Raw genomic sequence first — 19,514 nt, 5'->3', positions numbered from 1 at the left:
TATTTTCTTTCCGACCGCCTGGCCCCCCAATTATTAAAATCTCGGGGCAAGAAAGTTATCCGTGGGGCGGCAATCCAAGGAAGTGAAATAAAACTTTATAATCACAAAGCTATTGTTTATTGGATAATAAAAATGCGCCAAGCTAAAGCCCCTCCCCCGCAAGAAATGCATAACATGTGGGCAATCCCACCCCCTCCCCCCCATAACCTTAGGGATTCTTGGTTGTATTCACCACAAATCGGTATATATTGGCGTAAAATAATGGTAACTATGGAAACAAAACTAGTGTGTTCCGTAAGGACAGTGTATCTACGGTCTCTTCAAGGATTAAAACCCCCAAGCCTTGGATGGTACATCCAGAACAGAAGTCATCGTTATGATGTCAGCGTCGTCTATTTCTTCGTCACTTCCAACATGAGAAGCCCGGATTCCGGATCTAGAACGCATCTTTGAAGCAGCTGCAGATAAGTTAGGTTTTCTTGGCTGTTGGGGTCGAAGAACCCCTTCGTGTCGTCGGTGGGGTCGGAAAGGATCTGGTTCATCTCCTCGTCGAAGTAGCCCCGCTTGTAAGCCACCTCCACAGGCACTCGGTGACTGTGCACCGGGTCGATGATTCCTCCGGTGGCGATCTGCGCTTCCAGCAGACGGATTCCGTGATCCTTGACGATTAAATCTTTCTGCATGGCTTGGAAGAGGGACAGCTTGGAGTCGGTGCCGGGGTCTTTATAGCCCGTCACTGCTCTCTCTGCAGACAGCAGCTTTGGATAAAGTTCCTGCCCGATCACCCCGGCAGCAACCGCTTCATCCACAGAGAGTTTCTTGTTGGCAATAGGATCTACGATGAAGCCAGTCGCTGCCTGAGCCTCCAGGAGGATAAGAGCAGTTCCTGGGGTCAAGATCCGCTTCTTCATCGCATCGTAAACGCTCATCTTATCTCTTTTAGAAGGGTCGCTTTTGGATGGAATAAGTACGCCAGCGATGCAGCCAGATCCTTCTAAGTACCTCCTCACCGATTCCATCTGAGTGACCTCTTCCAAGGTCTTTGTTCCTTGAGTTAACTCCACAAGAGTACTTCGGTCGAGGATCTCAGATTCCACCAACTCAGAGGCCGATACCTGCTTCCTCAGACCCTTAAACGTTAAAGTCCTTCTCCTTCCCTCTGTCTCCTCGATGATGGTAGTAATGATTCTGAATATCTCTTCCCAAGTCAAAGCTTTGGATTCAAACTTCTCAATGAGCTCCTTCCTCTTCTCTTCAGAGATATATTCAGAGTGCAGAAGGTCCCAAAGCGAATGCGTTTTGCCTTCTTGTTTAAAGTTTCCAATGCTGACCTGCACGGTCACAGACTTTAATATGTCTGCCGTGGCCCCATGTGTCCGTGTCGATGTTTTAGGAGTGCTCTGTGAGGAGTCACTTAGGCTCTTACTGACCTCTACAACAGTTAGATAGTACCTTTTCAGGAGAGCTTCCCTCACGTCTTTGCTAACGTCCTTAGAATGAAGAATGTCCCACAGGGAAACAACCTGTTCTCGGAATTCTTTATTTGGAATGGTGAAAGACTGCAGGGACTTCGTTATTGGTGCAAATTCACGACCGCAGCTCTCCTGGGCCGCCGAGCATTGACTTGACACTCTTACTTCTGTCTTCTCCATCTCTACTATGATTGCCAAAATACTTTTCATGAGTTCTTCAAGAGCTAAACTTCCACTTTCGTATTTTCCAAGAAGCTCCTCTCTTGTCTCAGCTGTGATGTACGATGAATGCAGAAGTTGCCAAAGTGAACTTTTTGGGCTCGGTTGATTACCTACGGTTCTATCCACCTCTACAGACTTCAGGAAATTTTGGGTTTGGGTTCTCGTTTGCAACATCTCTGTGGATTCATATGAATTCCGGCTGCTTCTCTTTTCCTCGGCCTTCTCGATGACTGATGTGATGCTGGTCACAAAATCTTCCAAAGTTATGGCACCTGATTTATATTTTGTCCACAGCTCCTGGCGCTCTTTATCGATGTCTGCAAGGTGGGGGGAAACGAGCAGTTCCCAAAGAGAAACATTCTGGCCTTGGAAGTAGCCGGCCTTGATAGAAACCATCCGGGACTGTAGGGAGCTTTGCATTGACTTGTCTATTTGGGCAAAGGGTGAACTCTTGTCATTCACCTCCAACATGCACAGTCCAGTATCTGGGTCCAGAATGCACCTTTTTAGTAATTGGAGATATGTGAGGTTCTCATGAGTGTTGGGGTCAAAGAAACCTTTGGTGTCATCAGTTGGATCTGAAAGGATCTGGTTCATCTCTTCATCAAAGTAGCCCCGTTTGTAAGCCACCTCCACAGGGACGCGATGACTGTGTAGGGGGTCGATGATGCCCCCGGTGGCGATCTGTGCTTCCAGGAGACGAATGCCATGATCTTTAACAATCAGGTTTTTCTTCATAGCTTGGAAGAGAGAGATCTTTTCCTCGGTGTATGGATCGGTGTAACCAGTCACGGCGCGTTCTGCAGACAAAAGTTTGGCATGAAGCTCCTTTCCAACCACCCCATCGGACACCGCCTCATCCACAGATTTCTTTTTGTTATTTATTGGGTCGATTATATACCCAGTTGCTGCTTGAGCTTCCAAAAGCACCAGCCCAGTACCAGGTCGTAAGATGTTTTTCGAAATACCCTGGTAAATGCTCATTTTCTCCTTCTTTGATGGATTTTTCTTAGATGGAACAAAAACGCCGGCAATACAGCCGGTTCCTTCCAAGTACCTCTTTACGGACTCCATTTTTGTGACGTCCTCAAGGGTCTTACTGCCTTGGGTTAACTCAGTTAGAGTCTTCTGGTCAATGATTTCAGAACTCAGCAACTCAGTGGCTGTTACTTGCCTTCGGAGCCCTTTGAACTTTAAATGTTTTAATCTCTCTTCGGTCTCTTCAATAACAGTTAGGATGATTTTGATGATTTCCTCTACAGTCAACGTCTCTGCAAGATAAGCCAGCAATATAGTCTTTCGTTTTTTTGCTGTGATGTATTTGGAGTACAGCAGTTCCCAAACCGACAATGCCTGTCCTTTGAACTGGCCGACCAGAATGTCAGTCCGAGTCGTTTCTAGGCGTTTTCGCTTTTGGTCTTCAATAATGAAGGATTCAGTGGAACTGTCTTCAATTTCACTGATGAAGCTGGTACAAGCTCTTAAAACCTCATTGACGTTACGTTTAAGGGTTTGTAATAGTTCTCTCCTTTTATCTTCAGATACGTTGTCACTTTGTTGAAGATCCCAAAGGGAAACATACTTGTCTTGGGTTTGTTCCTGAACATGATGTTCTGAGATGTCTGACGGAATCATTTCCAAAGCCTTCTGAAGTTGGTCTTCTGGAGGCCAGTGGTCAGCACCGCTGGAAACTGGGCTCACTTTAATCTCCTTTACCACGGTTTCTGTCTTTGTGGTCACGAGTTGCGTTGTCTCCCTTTGTATGATGGTTCTGATTATTTTAATAATTTCCTCAATTGTCAACATTCCCGATTTGAATTTCTCCAACAAGTCTTTTCTTTCATCCTCAGAGATATATTTTGAATTTAAGAAGTCCCATACTGACATGAACTTTTCTTGGGTGTTTCCCTCTGGTAAGTCTATACGGACAGATTTCAAAGTTTCTTGTATTTGGACATCGTGCTTGATAGAACCATTAGCACCTACACTTTTAATCTTCTCTTCCTCAGTAACGATGGTAATTATAATAGTAAGAAGTTCTTCGACTGTAAAGATACCAGACTGATACTTTCTCAGAAGCTCCTCTCGCTTTTCTGCCGAGATGTACTGAGAAGACAGTAGTTCCCAAAGAGAAACATCCTTGCCTTGGAATTCACCAACTGTAAGCTGAACAATTTTAGACTGTAATGTATTTTTCTTTTGGTGGTCTATTTGGAAAAGAGTCGTCTTTTTATCATTGATATCCAACATATACAGGCCGGTGTCGGGATCCTGAATACATCTGTCCAGTAACTGCATGTATGTGAGGTTCTCATGAGTGTTGGGGTCAAAGAAACCCTTGGTGTCATCGGAGGGATCGGAGAGGATCTGATTCATCTCTTCATCAAAGTAGCCCCGTTTGTAAGCCACCTCTACAGGCACACGATGACTGTGAACCGGGTCGATGATGCCACCGGTGGCAATCTGAGCTTCCAGTAGACGGATGCCATGATCTTTTACAATGAGGTCTTTCTTCATGGCCTGGAAAAGAGAAATTTTCTGTCCCGTGTAGGGGTCGGTGTAGCCAGTGACTCCTCGCTCTGCAGACAGAAGCTTATTATAAATCTCATGGCCAATGAGTCCGGCAGATAAAGCGTCCTCTACAGAAAGGTTCTGATTCTTGATAGGGTCAATTACAAACCCAGTAGCTGCCTGAGCCTCGAGGAGAACGAGCGCCGTCCCTGGTCTCAGTACACGTTTCAACATCGCATCATAGATGGTCATCTTTTCCTTTTGCGAGGGATGTTTCTTTGAAGTAACAAACACACCAGCGATGCAGTTGGTTCCTCCGAGGTATCTCTTCACAGAGTCCATCTGGGTGACCTGCTCTACTGTTCTGCTGCCTTGTGCCAACTCATTCATGGTGTTTTGGTCAATTATATTAGATTCAAGCAGCTCTTTGGCTGACACCCCAGTCCTGAGACCCGGAAACTGGAGATTGGTAATCCTCTCCTCCGTCTCCTCAATGATGGTGATGATGATCTTCAAGAGTTCTTCTTCTGTTATTGTCCCCGATTTGTACTTTTCCTGCAGTTCTCGTCTCTTCTCCTCACTGATATATTTAGAGTATAGGAGAAACCACACAGAAAGGTTTTGCCCCTTGAATTCCCCCACTCCAACCTCTACGGTCTTCTTTTCCAATGCTTGCTGGATTTTACTATCGCTTTTTGTTTGGCTGCTTTCTGCTAATTTCAGAAGAACTTGTTTCAGTTTTTCTACAGTGGCTCTGTGCTTGTTAAATTGATCATCTCGTTTATCTTCTGGGAAACATTTGGAGTGAAGGATTTCCCAGAGAGACGTCTTCTGTTCTTGAAGATTGCTTCCTTTAACGTCGACGGCAAAAGCATTTAGGGCTTTGCGGAGCTGTTCATCTGAAATGGTGTCATCCTTCTTGGAAGTGGAAGATGTTTTGTTGCCATTCTTCGATAACTCTACACTATCCCTTTGCTCTTCTGTTTCGGTAATTACCGTTATGATTATTTTAATCATTTCTTCTAGTTTCAAAACCCCAGAGGTGTATTTCTGAAGAATCTCTTCTCTTTTACTTTGTGTGAAATATTCAGAGTTCAACAAATCCCATACGGAGAGCTTTTGACCTTGCAATGCGCCCTTGCTAATGGACACGAGCTCTGATTGAAGCACAGTGTTCTGGTCTGTTGGGCTTGTGCTGGATCCATTCACGTACTGTGCGCTTCCATTGCTCTCAAACTCCTCTATGACCGTAATGATTGTTGAAATTAGCTCCTGAATTGTGATAGTACCAGATTTGTAACTTTCTAGAAGCTTTTGCTTAATTTCAGTTATGCTTGAGAAGTAGTGAGAGTTGAGTAGCTCCCAGATAGAAATAGTCTGACCTGTGTACTGACCAACTTTAACCTGGACAGTCTGTGACCTCAGCGAGTTTTCCCATCGCTGGGAGCCGGGTACAGTTTTATCTTTCATTTCTAGCACACATAGCCCAGTATCTGGATCCTTAACGCATCTTTGGAGAAGTTGCAGGTAGGTAAGGTTTTCGTGAGTGTTGGGGTCAAAGAACCCCTTTGTGTCGTCTGTGGGATCAGAAAGAATCTGGTTCATCTCTTCATCAAAGTAGCCCCGTTTGTAGGCAACATCCACTGGTACCCTGTGACTATGAACTGGGTCGATGATGCCACCGGTGGCGATCTGGGCCTCTAGGAGGCGGATTCCGTGATCTTTTACAATCAGATCTTTCTGCATGGCCTGGAAGAGGGAGATTTTATCGCCGGTGTAAGGGTCGGTATAGCCAGTTACAGCCTTCTCTGCGGAAAGGAGCTTGGCATGGAGTTCACGGCCAATAACACCGGCATCTACAGCTTCATCTACAGAAAGTTTCAGATTTTTTACAGGATCAATGACAAATCCAGTAGCTGCTTGAGCTTCCAGAAGCACCAGCGCTGTTCCGGGTCTTAGGATGTGCCTTATCATAGCATCATAAAGTCTCATCTTCTCCTTCTTTGAAGCATCTTTAATGGAAGGAACAAGTATTCCTGCAATGCAGTTCCTCCCTTCCAGGTATCTCTTTACGGTGTCCATTTGGCTGACCTCCTCCATGGTTTTTCTTCCCTGTGCCAGTTCCGTCAGTGTTTCCTGGTCTATGATTTCAGAGCTGAGGAGCTCAGTAGCAGTTACTTGCCGTCGGAGACCTTTGAACTTTAGTTGTTTGCTTCTGTCTTCTGTCTCTTCTATTGTGGTGATGATCACTTTAATGAGTTCATGTACTCTTATTGACCCGGAGTTAAGCTTCTCTAGAATTTCTCTCCTCTTCTCCTCTGAAAAGTATTTGGAGTTCAGAAGATCCCACGCAGAACGTCTCTGCCCCTTGAATTCTCCTACAGGAACTTCAGCCTCAACAGTCTGTAGGATATTGAATACCTCTTCTTTCAAGCTGTAATTTGTCTTTAGTGTTTGGCTCTTATGTTCAGAATTTTCTACAAATTCCGCAACAAATTGAACAATTTCTTGAATGGTGAATTTATAATTCCCTAAAAGCTCTTTCTTCTTGTCTTCAGGTATGTACTTGGAGTGAAGGAGATCCCATATAGAAACCTCTCGACCTTTAGTCTGCCCTTCCGTCACATGAATGGTAATTCTCTGTAGGGCTGTTTTGAGTTCATCCTCTTGTACAGAATGGTCAGATTTCACAGGTTCCTCCAAGGATACCTCATGTTTCTTGCTCCTTTCAGCTTCTGTTTCAGTCATAATTCTAATAATAAGAGTAATGGTTTCTTTTATGGTTAATGTCCCTGATGTTATTTTCTCTAAAATTTCATCCCTTTTTTCTTTTGTGACATACTGAGAGTTCAGAAGATCCCACAGTGATCTGGTTTGGCCTTCAAAGTTCCCCAAAGACACATCTATCTTTTCTGACTGTAACTCGGTTTCGGTTATGATGGTGACAATGATGGTTGTAAGTTCTTCCACAGACAGACTGCCAGATTTGTACTTCTTCAGAAGCTCTTCTTTTTTTTCTGCTGAAATGTACTTAGAATTCAGAAGTTCCCAAACGGATACGTTTTTGCCTTGGAAGTGGCCAGTTGTTACCTGGATGGTTGTGGACTGCAGCTGAGTTGGGACCTGGAGATGAGACGTCTTACTGTCCACCACATCCAACATATACAGGCCGGTGTCGGGATCCTGAATACATCTGTCCAGTAACTGCATGTATGTGAGGTTCTCATGAGTGTTGGGGTCAAAGAAACCCTTGGTGTCATCGGAGGGATCGGAGAGGATCTGATTCATCTCTTCATCAAAGTAGCCCCGTTTATAAGCCACCTCTACAGGCACACGATGACTGTGAACCGGGTCGATGATGCCACCGGTGGCAATCTGAGCTTCCAGTAGACGGATGCCATGATCTTTTACAATGAGGTCTTTCTTCATGGCCTGGAAAAGAGAAATTTTCTGTCCCGTGTAGGGGTCGGTGTAGCCAGTGACTCCTCGCTCTGCAGACAGAAGCTTATTATAAATCTCATGGCCAATGAGTCCGGCAGATAAAGCGTCCTCTACAGAAAGGTTCTGATTCTTGATAGGGTCAATTACAAACCCAGTAGCTGCCTGAGCCTCGAGGAGAACGAGCGCCGTCCCTGGTCTCAGTACACGTTTCAACATCGCATCATAGATGGTCATCTTTTCCTTTTGCGAGGTTTGTTTCTTTGAAGTAACAAACACACCAGCGATGCAGTTGGTTCCTCCGAGGTATCTCTTCACAGAGTCCATCTGGGTGACCTGCTCTACTGTTCTGCTGCCTTGTGCCAACTCATTCATGGTGTTTTGGTCAATTATATTAGATTCAAGCAGCTCTTTGGCTGACACCCCAGTCCTGAGACCCGGAAACTGGAGATTGGTAATCCTCTCCTCCGTCTCCTCAATGATGGTGATGATGATCTTCAAGAGTTCTTCTTCTGTTATTGTCCCCGATTTGTACTTTTCCAGCAGTTCTCGTCTCTTCTCCTCACTGATATATTTAGAGTATAGGAGAAACCACACAGAAAGGTTTTGCCCCTTGAATTCCCCCACTCCAACCTCTACGGTCTTCTTTTCCAATGCTTGTTGGATTTCTTGATAAGGTTTTGTTTCGGAAACGTCAACTAATTTAAGAATAGCTTGCTTCAGTTTGTGAACGGCAGCCTTGTGCCTGTTCAGTTGATCATTCCGTGTAGTTTCTGGGATGTATTTTGTGTAAAGAATTTCCCACAAGGACATCTTCTGTTCCTTAAACTGTCCAAACTGGGCATTGACTGTGATATAATTTAAAGCTGTGCAATGCTGATCATCTAAACTATCTGTAGTGGTCTCACAGGTTTTGGAATCAGGGGATATTTTGTTATCAACTTCTGTCACCTCCACAATAAGCCTTTGCTCTTCTATTTTATCAATTGTAGTTGTGATTATTTGAATAATCTCTTGTAAAGTCCAAGCCCCAGCTGCATATTTCTCAACAATCTCTCCCCTTTTAGTATCTGTGAAATACTCAGAGTTTAATAAATCCCATACAGAAAGCTTGTGACCTTGCAATGGGCCCTTGCTGACGGACATAAGCTCTGACCGGAGGACCGTTTCTGATTGACTTGTACTTGATCCATTTACATGCTGTGTGCTTCTCTTTTCTTCCCATTCCTCTGTGATTTTTGTAATGATTGTAATTAGCTCCTCAATAGTGATAGTGCCTAATTTGTATTGTTGTAGAAGCTCTTGCTTCTTCTCAGTTAGCCCCAAGAAGTAGTGAGAGTTGAGGAGCTCCCAAATGGAAATATTCTGCCCTAGGTATTGACCAACTTTCATCTGGACAGTTTGTGACTTTAAGGAGTACTCCCATTCCTGGGAGCTGACATATTTTTTATCCTTTATCTCAAGCATGCATAGCCCAGTATCTGGATCCTTAACACATCTTTGGAGAAGTTGCAGGTAGGTAAGGTTTTCGTGAGTGTTGGGGTCAAAGAACCCCTTTGTGTCGTCTGTGGGATCAGAAAGAATCTGGTTCATCTCTTCATCAAAGTAGCCCCGTTTGTAGGCAACATCCACTGGTACCCTGTGACTATGAACTGGGTCGATGATGCCACCGGTGGCGATCTGGGCCTCTAGGAGGCGGATTCCGTGATCTTTTACAATCAGATCTTTCTGCATGGCCTGGAAGAGGGAGATTTTATCGCCGGTGTAAGGGTCGGTATAGCCAGTTACAGCCTTCTCTGCGGAAAGGAGCTTGGCATGGAGTTCACGGCCAATAACACCGGCATCTACAGCTTCATCTACAAAAAGTTTCAGATTTTTTACAGGATCAATGACAAATCCAGTAGCTGCTTGAGCTTCCAGAAGCACCAGAGCTGTTCCGGGTCTTAGGATGTGCCTTATCATAGCATCATAAAGTCTCATCTTTTGCTTTTTTTGAGGATCTTTAATGGAAGGAACAAGTATTCCTGCGATGCAGTTCCTCCCTTCCAGGTATCTCTTTACTGTGTCCATTTGGGTGACCTCCTCCACGGTTTTTCTTCCCTGAGCAAGGTCTGTTAGGGTGCCTTCATCAATGATCTTAGAGTTAAGGAGCTCGCTAGCGGATACCTGCCTCCTCAGACCTTTAAATTGTACTTTTCTACTCCTCTTTTCTGATTCTTCTATTATTGTGGTCATTATTTTGATTAGTTCATTCACGTTTATATCTCCTGAATTCAGCTTATCCAGAAGTTCTTTCTTCTTCTCCTCAGAGAAGTATGCAGAGTCTAACAGATCCCACACACAGCGTTTTTGACCTTTGAGTTGTCCTACAAGAACTTCAGCCTCAGAGGTCTGCAGAAGGCTGAATATCTCTTCTTTCATGTTGTATTTTGTCAGCATGGCTTTTTTCTTGTTGGATTCCATGTCTTTCAATGACAGAACAACTAGCTCTAAAATATCTTGGATAGTTAATTTATAATCTCCAAGAAGCTCTTGTCTTGTACTCTCGGGGATGTACTTGGAGTGAAGAATGTCCCATACTGAAACCTCTTGACCTCGTAGCTCTCCTTTCTCAACTCGAATGCTAATACATTGTAGGGCTTTTTGGATCTCATCATCATTCACCAGATGGTCAGACTTCATTGAAGGTTCCTGGATCGACGGTATATTTTGCTGTTGCGTCTCACTCTTCTTAGTCTCAGATTCTACAATGATGGTGGTTATAAGAGTAACAACTTCATGCAGGGTCAATGTTTTTGACTTAATTTTCTCCAATATGTCATTCCTCTTCTGTTCTGTGACATAATGTGAGTTCAGAAGTTCCCACAGCGATACAGTTTGTCCTTTGAAGTCCCCAACAGTCATATCAACCTTCTCCAACTGGAGCAAGCTTTTAATGTGTTCATCTTGACTTATAGAGTCTGTTTTATCCTTTGGTATTGATATCACTTCATTCTCAGTAATGATGGTGACAATGATGGTCGTAAGTTCTTCCACAGACAGACTGCCAGATTTGTACTTCTTCAGAAGCTCTTCTTTTTTTTCTGCTGAAATGTACTTAGAATTCAGAAGTTCCCAAACGGATACGTTTTTGCCTTGGAAGTGGCCAGTTGTTACCTGGATGGTTGTGGACTGCAGCTGAGTTGGGACCTGGAGATGAGACGTCTTACTGTCCACCACATCCAACATATACAGGCCGGTGTCGGGATCCTGAATACATCTGTCCAGTAACTGCATGTATGTGAGGTTCTCATGAGTGTTGGGGTCAAAGAAACCCTTGGTGTCATCGGAGGGATCGGAGAGGATCTGATTCATCTCTTCATCAAAGTAGCCCCGTTTATAAGCCACCTCTACAGGCACACGATGACTGTGAACCGGGTCGATGATGCCACCGGTGGCAATCTGAGCTTCCAGTAGACGGATGCCATGATCTTTTACAATGAGGTCTTTCTTCATGGCCTGGAAAAGAGAAATTTTCTGTCCCGTGTAGGGGTCGGTGTAGCCAGTGACTCCTCGCTCTGCAGACAGAAGCTTATTATAAATCTCATGGCCAATGAGTCCGGCAGATAAAGCGTCCTCTACAGTAAGTTTCTTATTCTTGATAGGGTCAATTACAAACCCAGTAGCTGCCTGAGCCTCGAGGAGAACGAGCGCCGTCCCTGGTCTCAGCTTGCGCTTCAACATCGCATCATAGATGGTCATCGTTTCCTTTTTGGCGGGATCATTTTTTGAAGGTACAAACACCCCGGCAATGCAGCTGGTTCCTTCTAGGTATCTCCGGACATTATCTAATTGAGCGATGTGGCTTGCAGTCTGTGGATCTTGTTTCAAACCATCGAGGGTTTGTCCGTCGATAATTCCAGCATTATACAACTCGATTGCCTTAACTTGTTTTCTTAGTCCCTGAAACCAGATGTCATCCTGGCTTTGTTCCCTTTCATTAATAATTGCAAAAATGTCACTAATGATGTCCTTGATGGCCCCCGATGTCTTAGTTTTGTATAACTTTATAAATTCTTTTCTTTTGTCTTCTGAGATGTAAGCAGAGCAGAGAAGCTCCCACAGTGAAACATCTCTGCCTTTAAAATTCCCAGCGTTCATATGGACCGTGGTAGATGTCAGGATATTTTTTGTCGGGTCATCGATATAAAAGTAATCATCACGTTTTTCGGCCAACTGAAGTAAATACAGTCCAGTTTTGGGGTCTTTAATGCACCTCTCCAGCAAACTCTCATAGGAAATCGTTTCATGTGTATTGGGGTCAACGAATCCTTTCTTTCTATTAATGGCGTCTGATACTATGATGTAAGTATCTTCATCTAAGTAACCCCTCTGATACGCCGCTTCCAAGGGAACTCTGTGGCTATAAACAGGGTCAATGATTCCACCGGTGGCAAGTTGGGCCTCCAAGAGGTAAATTCCTTGTTCTTTATTGACCATTCCTTTCTTGATGGCTTCAAACAGAGACATTTTGCTTCCATTCACAGGATCTACAAATCCAGTCACTGCGTTCTCCGCAGTTTTAAGCTGATCTTGTATGTCAGTCTTAATTAAGCCAGCAGGCAATGCCTCGGCGACAGATAATTTCTCATTTTTTATGGGATCTATAAGAAAACCAGTGGCAGCTTGGGCCTCCAGGAGAGAAAGACCCACATCTTTTTGTAGAATGCCTCTGTTAATGGCTTCTGAGATGCTGATGGCCTCGTTACTCGGTAGCAGAATAATACCCGCAATGTTGTTTCTACCTTCTAAAAATCTTTTTACAGAGTCCATCTCGGCCACGCTTTGCACCGTTCTCCGTCCATCTGTCAGATCATCGAGGGTCTTTTTGTCGATGATGCCTGCGCTGAATAAACTGGTGGCGGCCACTTCTCCTCTGATCCCCTTAAACCTCACGCTGCTGCTTTTGATTTCATACTCCTGTATAAGAGCGGTCAAGCTAGATATCAGCTGCTCTGTAGAGAGCACCCCCATTGTGTGAAGCTTTACCAGTTCTCTCCGTTTAAGATCCGAGATATACTCGGAGGTAAGAATCTCCCAGATAGACACTGTTCGATTTGAGAACTTTCCGAGGTGTATTTGAATTTTTATTGACCCTAAAGTTTGTTTAATTTTGTCGGTGAAATAGAAGTAGTCCTCGCCCTTCTTAACCACCTGTAGGAGATAAAGTCCAGTCTGAGGGTCCTGCACGCATCTCTCTACAAGTTGCAGGTATGTGAGGTTCTCGTGAGTATTGGGATCAAAGAACCCTTTTGTGTCATCGCTGGGGTCGGAGAGGATCTGGTTCATTTCCTCATCGAAGTAGCCACGTTTGTAAGCCACCTCTACTGGAATTCGGTGGCTGTGCACGGGGTCAATTATGCCCCCCGTAGCAATCTGTGCCTCTAGCAGACGGATCCCGTGACAGTCGACAATAAGGTTCTTTTTCATTGCTTGGAAGAGGGAGATTTTTTCTCCGGTGTAATGATCTGTGTATCCCGTTACCGCTTGCTCTGCGGAGAGCAGCTTTGCATAAATGTCATGTCCGACCAGCCCATTGGCCAATGCTTCTTCCACGGAAAGCCTCTCATTCTTCACGGGATCAACCATGAATCCGGTGGCCGCTTGGGCCTCTAATAGCACCAGGGCAGTGCCAGGCCTCAGAATCTTTTTGAGCATTGCTTCATAAATACTCATTTTCTTGTTAGTGGATTGTATGAGCACCCCAGCGATGCAGCTCGTTCCCTGAAGGTAGCGCTTAACGTTATCCATTTCTGTCACTTCCACAATGGTTTTCTTTCCCATGTTAAGCTCGTCGAGGGTTTTCTTGTCTATGACTTCCGACTGGAACAAATCACTTGCAGATACCTGCTTTCGGAGACCTTTAAACTTGATCTTCGTGCTGGTTGTATCCGTCTGCTCAATCAGAGTGGTGATCATTTTTATGATGTCTTGAATTGCTCCACAACTGCTGTTCTTAAAGATGGCTACCAGTTCTTTCAGTTTGGCAATGCTGATGTATTCAGAGTTCAGAAGTTCCCAGACGGAGACTGTTTGACCTTTGAATCTCCCAACTTGGACGTTGATTGTATGAGATTTTAGGATTTCGATGATGTGGGCATCAGTATAGAAAGCAGCACTTTCTGAGAGGGGCAAGAGCAGGTGGCCGGTTTCTGGGTCCTGGTGGCATCTTTCTTTCAGCTGACCGTAAGTCAGCTTCTCTTTGCTGTTTGGATCAACATATATTTTTAGGTCCTCTGCGGACTTGGACAGGTGCATCTCTTCATCCAGAAAACCAAGCTTGTAAGCCATTTGTAACGGAATGTAATGGCAGTGGATTGGGTCGATGATTCCACCGGTTGCTAGCTGAGCCTGAAGCAGTGGTACTCCTTCTTTCTGGGGTATAAGATCTTTGCCTATAGCCTGTCCCAGGGAGATTTTCTTCCCGGTATATGGGTCTGTGTATCCGGTCAGTGCGCTTTCTGCACTCAAGAGCTTTTCATGTAGTTCTGGTCCTACAACGCCAGCTTTCACAGCGCTGTCCACGGAGTGTTTCTGGTTCTCTACTGGATCCGTTATAAACCCCGTGGCAGCTTGGGCTTCCAAAAGCATGAGTGCGTTAGCAGGCAGGATTAGGTTTTTCTTCATTGCTTGGTAAATACTTAATTTCTCCTTTGTAGATGGTAGGAAAACCCCAGAGATGCATCCCGTGCCTTCCAAACATTTCTTAACACTTTCCAGCTGTGATACTTCATCGATGGTTGTCGAGCCCTGTACAAGTTCCTCAAAAGATTTTTGGCTGATAATTCCTAAATCGAGGAGCCAAACCGCGGGAACTTTTCCCCGCAGACCTCGGAAACTAATGTGAGTGGTCTTCTTGGTCTCGTTGTCCTTGACGATTTGTAGGATTTCTGATCTTACTTCCTGTAACGTTGCTTTCTTTGACTTGTATTTTTCCAAAATGTCATTTCTCTGTTCCTCCGTGAAGTATCCGTAGTGTATCAGATCCCACAATGTTGCGTTGCGTTCTTCAATTCTGATGCTTCTTAACGCCCGCTTTACTTCCTCGTCAGAATATATGTTATCCGCTGGGACCTCGACAAAGTCTTGGGGTAATGGGAACAGATAAATGCCTGTATTGGTATCTTTCTGCGAGCGACCGATGAGTTCTGAGTAAGTCACCATCTGCTTGGTGGTGGGATCATAGTAGGATTTATTGGTGTCTGTGGACTTGGATAAGTTTTGATGCATTTCTTCATTCATGTAGCCAAGCTTTGTGGCCACAGAATCCGGCAGATGTAATTTATTAATGGGATCAATGATTCCACCTGTGGCCAGTTGGGCTTCCAAGAGCTGTGTGGCACGTTTTTCATCCACAAGGCCTTTTCTCATGGCTTGGAAAAGCGAGATCTTCTTTCCCGTGTATGGGTCTTTGTACCCGGTAACAGCCTCTTCTGCAGAACGTAGTTTGTCATAAAATTTAGGGTCAATGATGCCAGCTTTGAGCGCTTCGTCTACGGAGAGTTTCTGGTTGTTCACCGGATTGATTATGTGTCCGGTGGCAGCTTGAGCTTCAAGCAATGGTAGAATTGTTCTAGGCTGCAGGATATTCTTCTTCACTGCCTCGTAAAAGTCAACTCTTTGGTTAGATGGTTGAATGATGACCCCGCCAAGGACACCAGAACCATGCAAGCACTTCTGAACCGTCTCCAATTTTAATAGGTCTTCTGCTGCCAACGTTCCATGCAGAACCTGTTCAAACAGCTCTTTGTCAATGATTTCATACTCCAGGAGCTGGTATAGGTTCACCTGCCCTCTGAGGGCCGGGAAACGAATCTCAGTCCATCTTTTCAATTCCTCTTCTATCAGGATGGCAATTTGCTTGAGCGTAGCTTTTCTTAATCTGAACCTCTCTATCAGGTCCCTCCTCTTCCATTCCGTGAAGTACTCAGAGTTAATGAGGACCCACGCCGATACCGTCTGACCCCTGAATCTTCCGTATCTCACGTAAATTTCTAGATTCCTGAACGACTCCTTGACGTAATCATTAACGCTAAAGTGGATCTTTTTGTGGTGCAGAGGAAGGAGGCAGAGGTTTGTTGATGGTTCAGTGATGCATTTTTCCTTCAGCTGTAGGTAGGTGAGATTTTCATTGGTGTTCGGATCAAAGAAACCTTTGGTGTCATCGCTTGGATCTGAGAGGATTAAATTCATTTTCTTATCAAAGAACCCACGTTTATAGGCAACTTCAACGGGAATCCTATGGCTATTTATCGGGTCAATAATGCCTCCGGTGGCAATCTGGGCTTCTAGAAGTCGGATCCCATGGTCTTTCACGATTAAGCCCTTGCTCATGGCCTGGAACAGAGAGATGATTTCCTCCGTGTAAGGATCTTTGTAGCCAGTAACAGCTTTCTCGGCAGACAACAGCTTCTCGTAGAACTCCGGCCCAATTACGCTTGCTTTGAGGGCTTCGTCGACAGAAAACTTCTTATTCGCCACAGGATCTACGACGAAGCCCGTGGCTGCTTGGGCTTCCAGGAGGATCAGCGAAGTTCCAGGACGTAAAAAGCCTTTTCGCTTCGCTTGGTAAATACTAATTTTTTCCTGTGTATCGGTAAGAATCAACCCGCTGATACTTCCCGTGCCGTACAGATATTTCTTCACGGTGTCAATATTCACCACATCTTTAGCCGAAGCTTCTCCTTGTTGTAGCTTTTCGAACAAATCCTGGTCGATAATTTCAGAGTTCAGCAGTTGCCCCGGAGTAACAGATTCTCTCAACCCTTCAAATGTGATCCTGGTGTTGGACACCAGTTCTTCTATGGTGGTATTGACCTTAGCAGATAGTTCTTCTGGTGAAATATTCCCCAATTCATATAGTTTGATCAGAGACTCTCTCTGGTCGACCGTGAAATAGTCGGAGAAGAGCAGTTCCCACAGCGACACAACTTGTCCTTTGTATTTGCCAAAGTTCATAGTTATTTTTTTCTTTTTCAAAGCAAGTTTCGTCTGGAAATCTATGAACGAACGCATTGTCTTGAGCGCGTCTTGTGTTTCAAACACTGGAACTAGATAAAGGCCCGTCTGACAGTCGACCAGGCATCTCTCCAACAACTGCCGGTACGTGACATTTTCTTTTGAATTTGGGTCAAAAAATCCGTTTATCTCATCAGACGCGCTGCACAAGATGTTATGCGTTTCAGGATCAAGGTACCTGCGCTTGTACGCCAGCTCGTCCGAAATACGATGCTTCTTTATGGGATCGATAATTCCACCCGTCGCAATTTGTGCTTCCAGGAGATGGAGTCCATAGTCTTTCGTGATAAAACCTTTTTTCAATGCTTGGAAAAGTGAAAGTTTTTCACCTGTGTACGGATCCTTGTAACCGGTTGTAGCTTTCTCGGCAGTAAGTAGCTTTTCATGGATCTCTGGTCCAACCAAGCCATTCTTTAAGGCATCATCCACAGTGAATGTTACATTTTTCACAGGATCTAGCAAATACCCCGTGGCAGCTTGGGCTTCCAGCAAAGCAATGGCGGTTCCAGGCATGAGAAAGTGTTCTTTCATCGCTTCATAAATGCTTTTCCTCTCATTGGTAGAAACAATGGCCACTCCAGCAATGCACCCTGTCCCCCGAAGGAACCGTTTCACTTTTTCCGTTTCAGAAACATCTTTTGCGGAAATCTTGCCTTCTTGCAGCTGTTCGTATGTTTCCTTATCAATGATCATAGAATCCAACAATTCATCGCTGGTAACATTGCCTCTTATGCCTTGGAAAGTGACTTTCAGAGGGAATAGGTATAGGTTTGAGTCGGGGTCAACTGTGCACCTCTTCCGGAGCTCTTGATAACTGACGTTGTCATTGGTGTTTGGATCCACGAACCCTTTGGGGCCATTAATTGTGTCCGACATCGCTTGAGCCGTTTCCTCATCGATCAAACCTCGGGCACGAGCAACTTCCAATGGGACACGGAAGCCGTGGACGGGATCAATGACGCCACCTGTGGCTACGTGGACTTCAAGCAGATTTTCACCTTGTTTCTTGTCGATGAGCTCTTTCTTCATACCTTGGAAAAGGGAAATCTTTCTCTCTGTATATGGATCAACAAACCCAGTCACTGCTTTCTCAGCGGCCAGTAGCTTCTCTTTGAGTTCTAGTCCAACAAGACCTTCCTGGATGGCTTCGGTGACAGAGAATGTTTTATTTTGCACTGGGTCTATGATGTACCCAGAGGCAGCTTGAGCTTCGAGGAGAGGAACCGCCACATCAGACCCAAGCACATTCTTCTTCATGGCTTGGTATATGCTCATCTTCTCCTTGGTGCTTTCTATATAAATGCCACCGATGCTCTCCAGCCCATGCAGGTACTGCTTGACTTCTTGAAGTTGACCCACCATCTCCAAAGTCTGTTTTCCATTCTTGATATCATTGTATAGAGCTTGATTGATAATCTTGGCCTTGAAAAGTTGTGCGGACGTCACACCCTTTCTCAGTCCCTGTAAAGTGTCTTCTAAAGGAAGCAGCGGGGCAGTCTCTGCATCTATGACACAATTGGAAAGTAAATATTGATAGGTTGACTCCTCTTGTGTGTTAGGGTCCAAGTAGCATTTGGAAGATTCACTTGTTCCGGAGAGTATTTTGAACATATCTTCATCTATGAGGTTAAGTGTTCTGGCCTCTGTTAATGGTACCTGGCGTCCACTGACGTGATCGATAACACCGCCGGTAGCTACTTGAGCTTCGAGGAACCGAATTGTGTTGTTTTTTCCAATTACACCCTTTTTGAACGCCTGGAACAGAGATAAAGTTTCGTTTTTGAATGTGTAGCCGGTTACAGCTTTGCTTGCTGAAAGTAACTTTTCTTGGAACTCAACGCCAACGATTCCTTTTTCTATGGCTGCTTCAACAGACAGCTTTTGGTTAGTCGATGGACCAATGACGTTGCCAGTAGCAGCCTGGGCTTCTAGTAGTTCACAAGCAACCTCCTCCGAGACCAGCTTCTTTAGCAAGGCTTGATAGATGCCAACTTTTTCCTTGGTGCTCTCCACTAGGAAGCCGGCAATGGCGTTCGAGGTTTTGTAAGGGCCAACCTCCTGCGAGGTCTCAACGCGTGAGGCTGCATCGTGGCCGGAGACGATTCCATGCGAGGTCTCACGGCTTTGGAAATTTGATTCCACCTTTTTTGTTCCACGTATAACAGTCTGCTTCACGGTCCGCGTCACTACAGTTTCTTTCACCGTATGGGTTTCCTTGTGCTCCATGGTACAGGGTTTTTTTTTGTGTCTTCAGACAATTAATGGATCTTCTCTCGTCCTTTCGTCTTCCGCAGTCTCGTGAAGAGCAGCAAATCCTGCAAATGAAGAACAAAACACTATTAAATTCTGGCCTATGGGGGTTTTGACCACAACGGTCCATGGACCAAACATTCAAAGGGTTACTTTTTACAGGAATGGAATAATGTCAAGGGATTTGAGTACAATGTTTACATAAATAGTAAAATGTATTGTTAATAAATTAATACATAAAAAATACCAAAACATCAGGAGAATAAGTAGAGCTGCGGGAGGAGAGACGGGGATATGGAAGCAGTCGGCGTAGAAGGTAGGAAGAGATTGAGAGTTAGCGTGAGCGAGTGTGTGAATGAATGAGAGTGTGAGAGCGTGATATAATGAGCGTGGGTCGTCCTTGGACCCAAGCAGCACAATATCTGGGGACGGCCCTGGGTAAAGAACAACACAACAAAGCGTGTGCTGTTGAGGAATATAAATTAGCTGCATACGTGGACGGCCTGTGGATATTTATAACTCCTTCCTTATCAGTAATTCACAGGGAATCCAAGAATTTAGTGA

At 44.8% G+C, this 19,514-nt stretch overlaps 1 protein-coding gene across 1 annotated transcript; it reads right to left on the bottom strand.

Annotated features, from left to right (window-relative positions):
- Positions 1 to 392: 392 nt before the first annotated feature.
- On the bottom strand, positions 393 to 18,926 carry LOC149273624 (epiplakin-like). The gene is made up of 3 exons (XM_089506106.1): positions 10,224 to 18,926; positions 5,032 to 10,091; positions 393 to 4,911 (listed from the first exon to the last, which is right to left on the bottom strand). Exons 1-3 carry the CDS (start codon positions 18,924 to 18,926, stop codon positions 393 to 395), a joined length of 18,282 nt encoding a protein of 6,093 aa, XP_089362232.1.
- Between the last annotated feature and the right edge of the window lie 588 nt (positions 18,927 to 19,514).

This window comes from Sceloporus occidentalis, unplaced genomic scaffold, assembly GCF_023333645.1.
Source record: "Sceloporus occidentalis isolate IW3139 unplaced genomic scaffold, rSceOcc1.0.p SCAF_363, whole genome shotgun sequence".
NCBI classification, from domain to species: domain Eukaryota; kingdom Metazoa; phylum Chordata; class Lepidosauria; order Squamata; family Phrynosomatidae; genus Sceloporus; species Sceloporus occidentalis.
This window is presented reverse-complemented; position numbering and strand designations above follow the sequence as displayed.

What these genes read in the sequence shown, in the direction of transcription:
- LOC149273624 (XM_089506106.1), bottom strand. Translation starts at nt 18,926, where the DNA reads ATGGAGCACAAGGAAACCCATACGGTGAAAGAAACTGTAGTGACGCGG. An exon ending in TACGAGGTCAAGAGGTTTCA is followed by an intron (nt 10,092 to 10,223) that starts GTATGGGACATT and finishes GAATCCAACAAG; the next exon opens with AAAAAAGCCATGCTGACAAA. An exon ending in AATCTTCAAGAACAGAAGAC is followed by an intron (nt 4,912 to 5,031) that starts GTCTCTCTGGGA and finishes ATTAGCAGAAAG; the next exon opens with CAGCCAAACAAAAAGCGATA.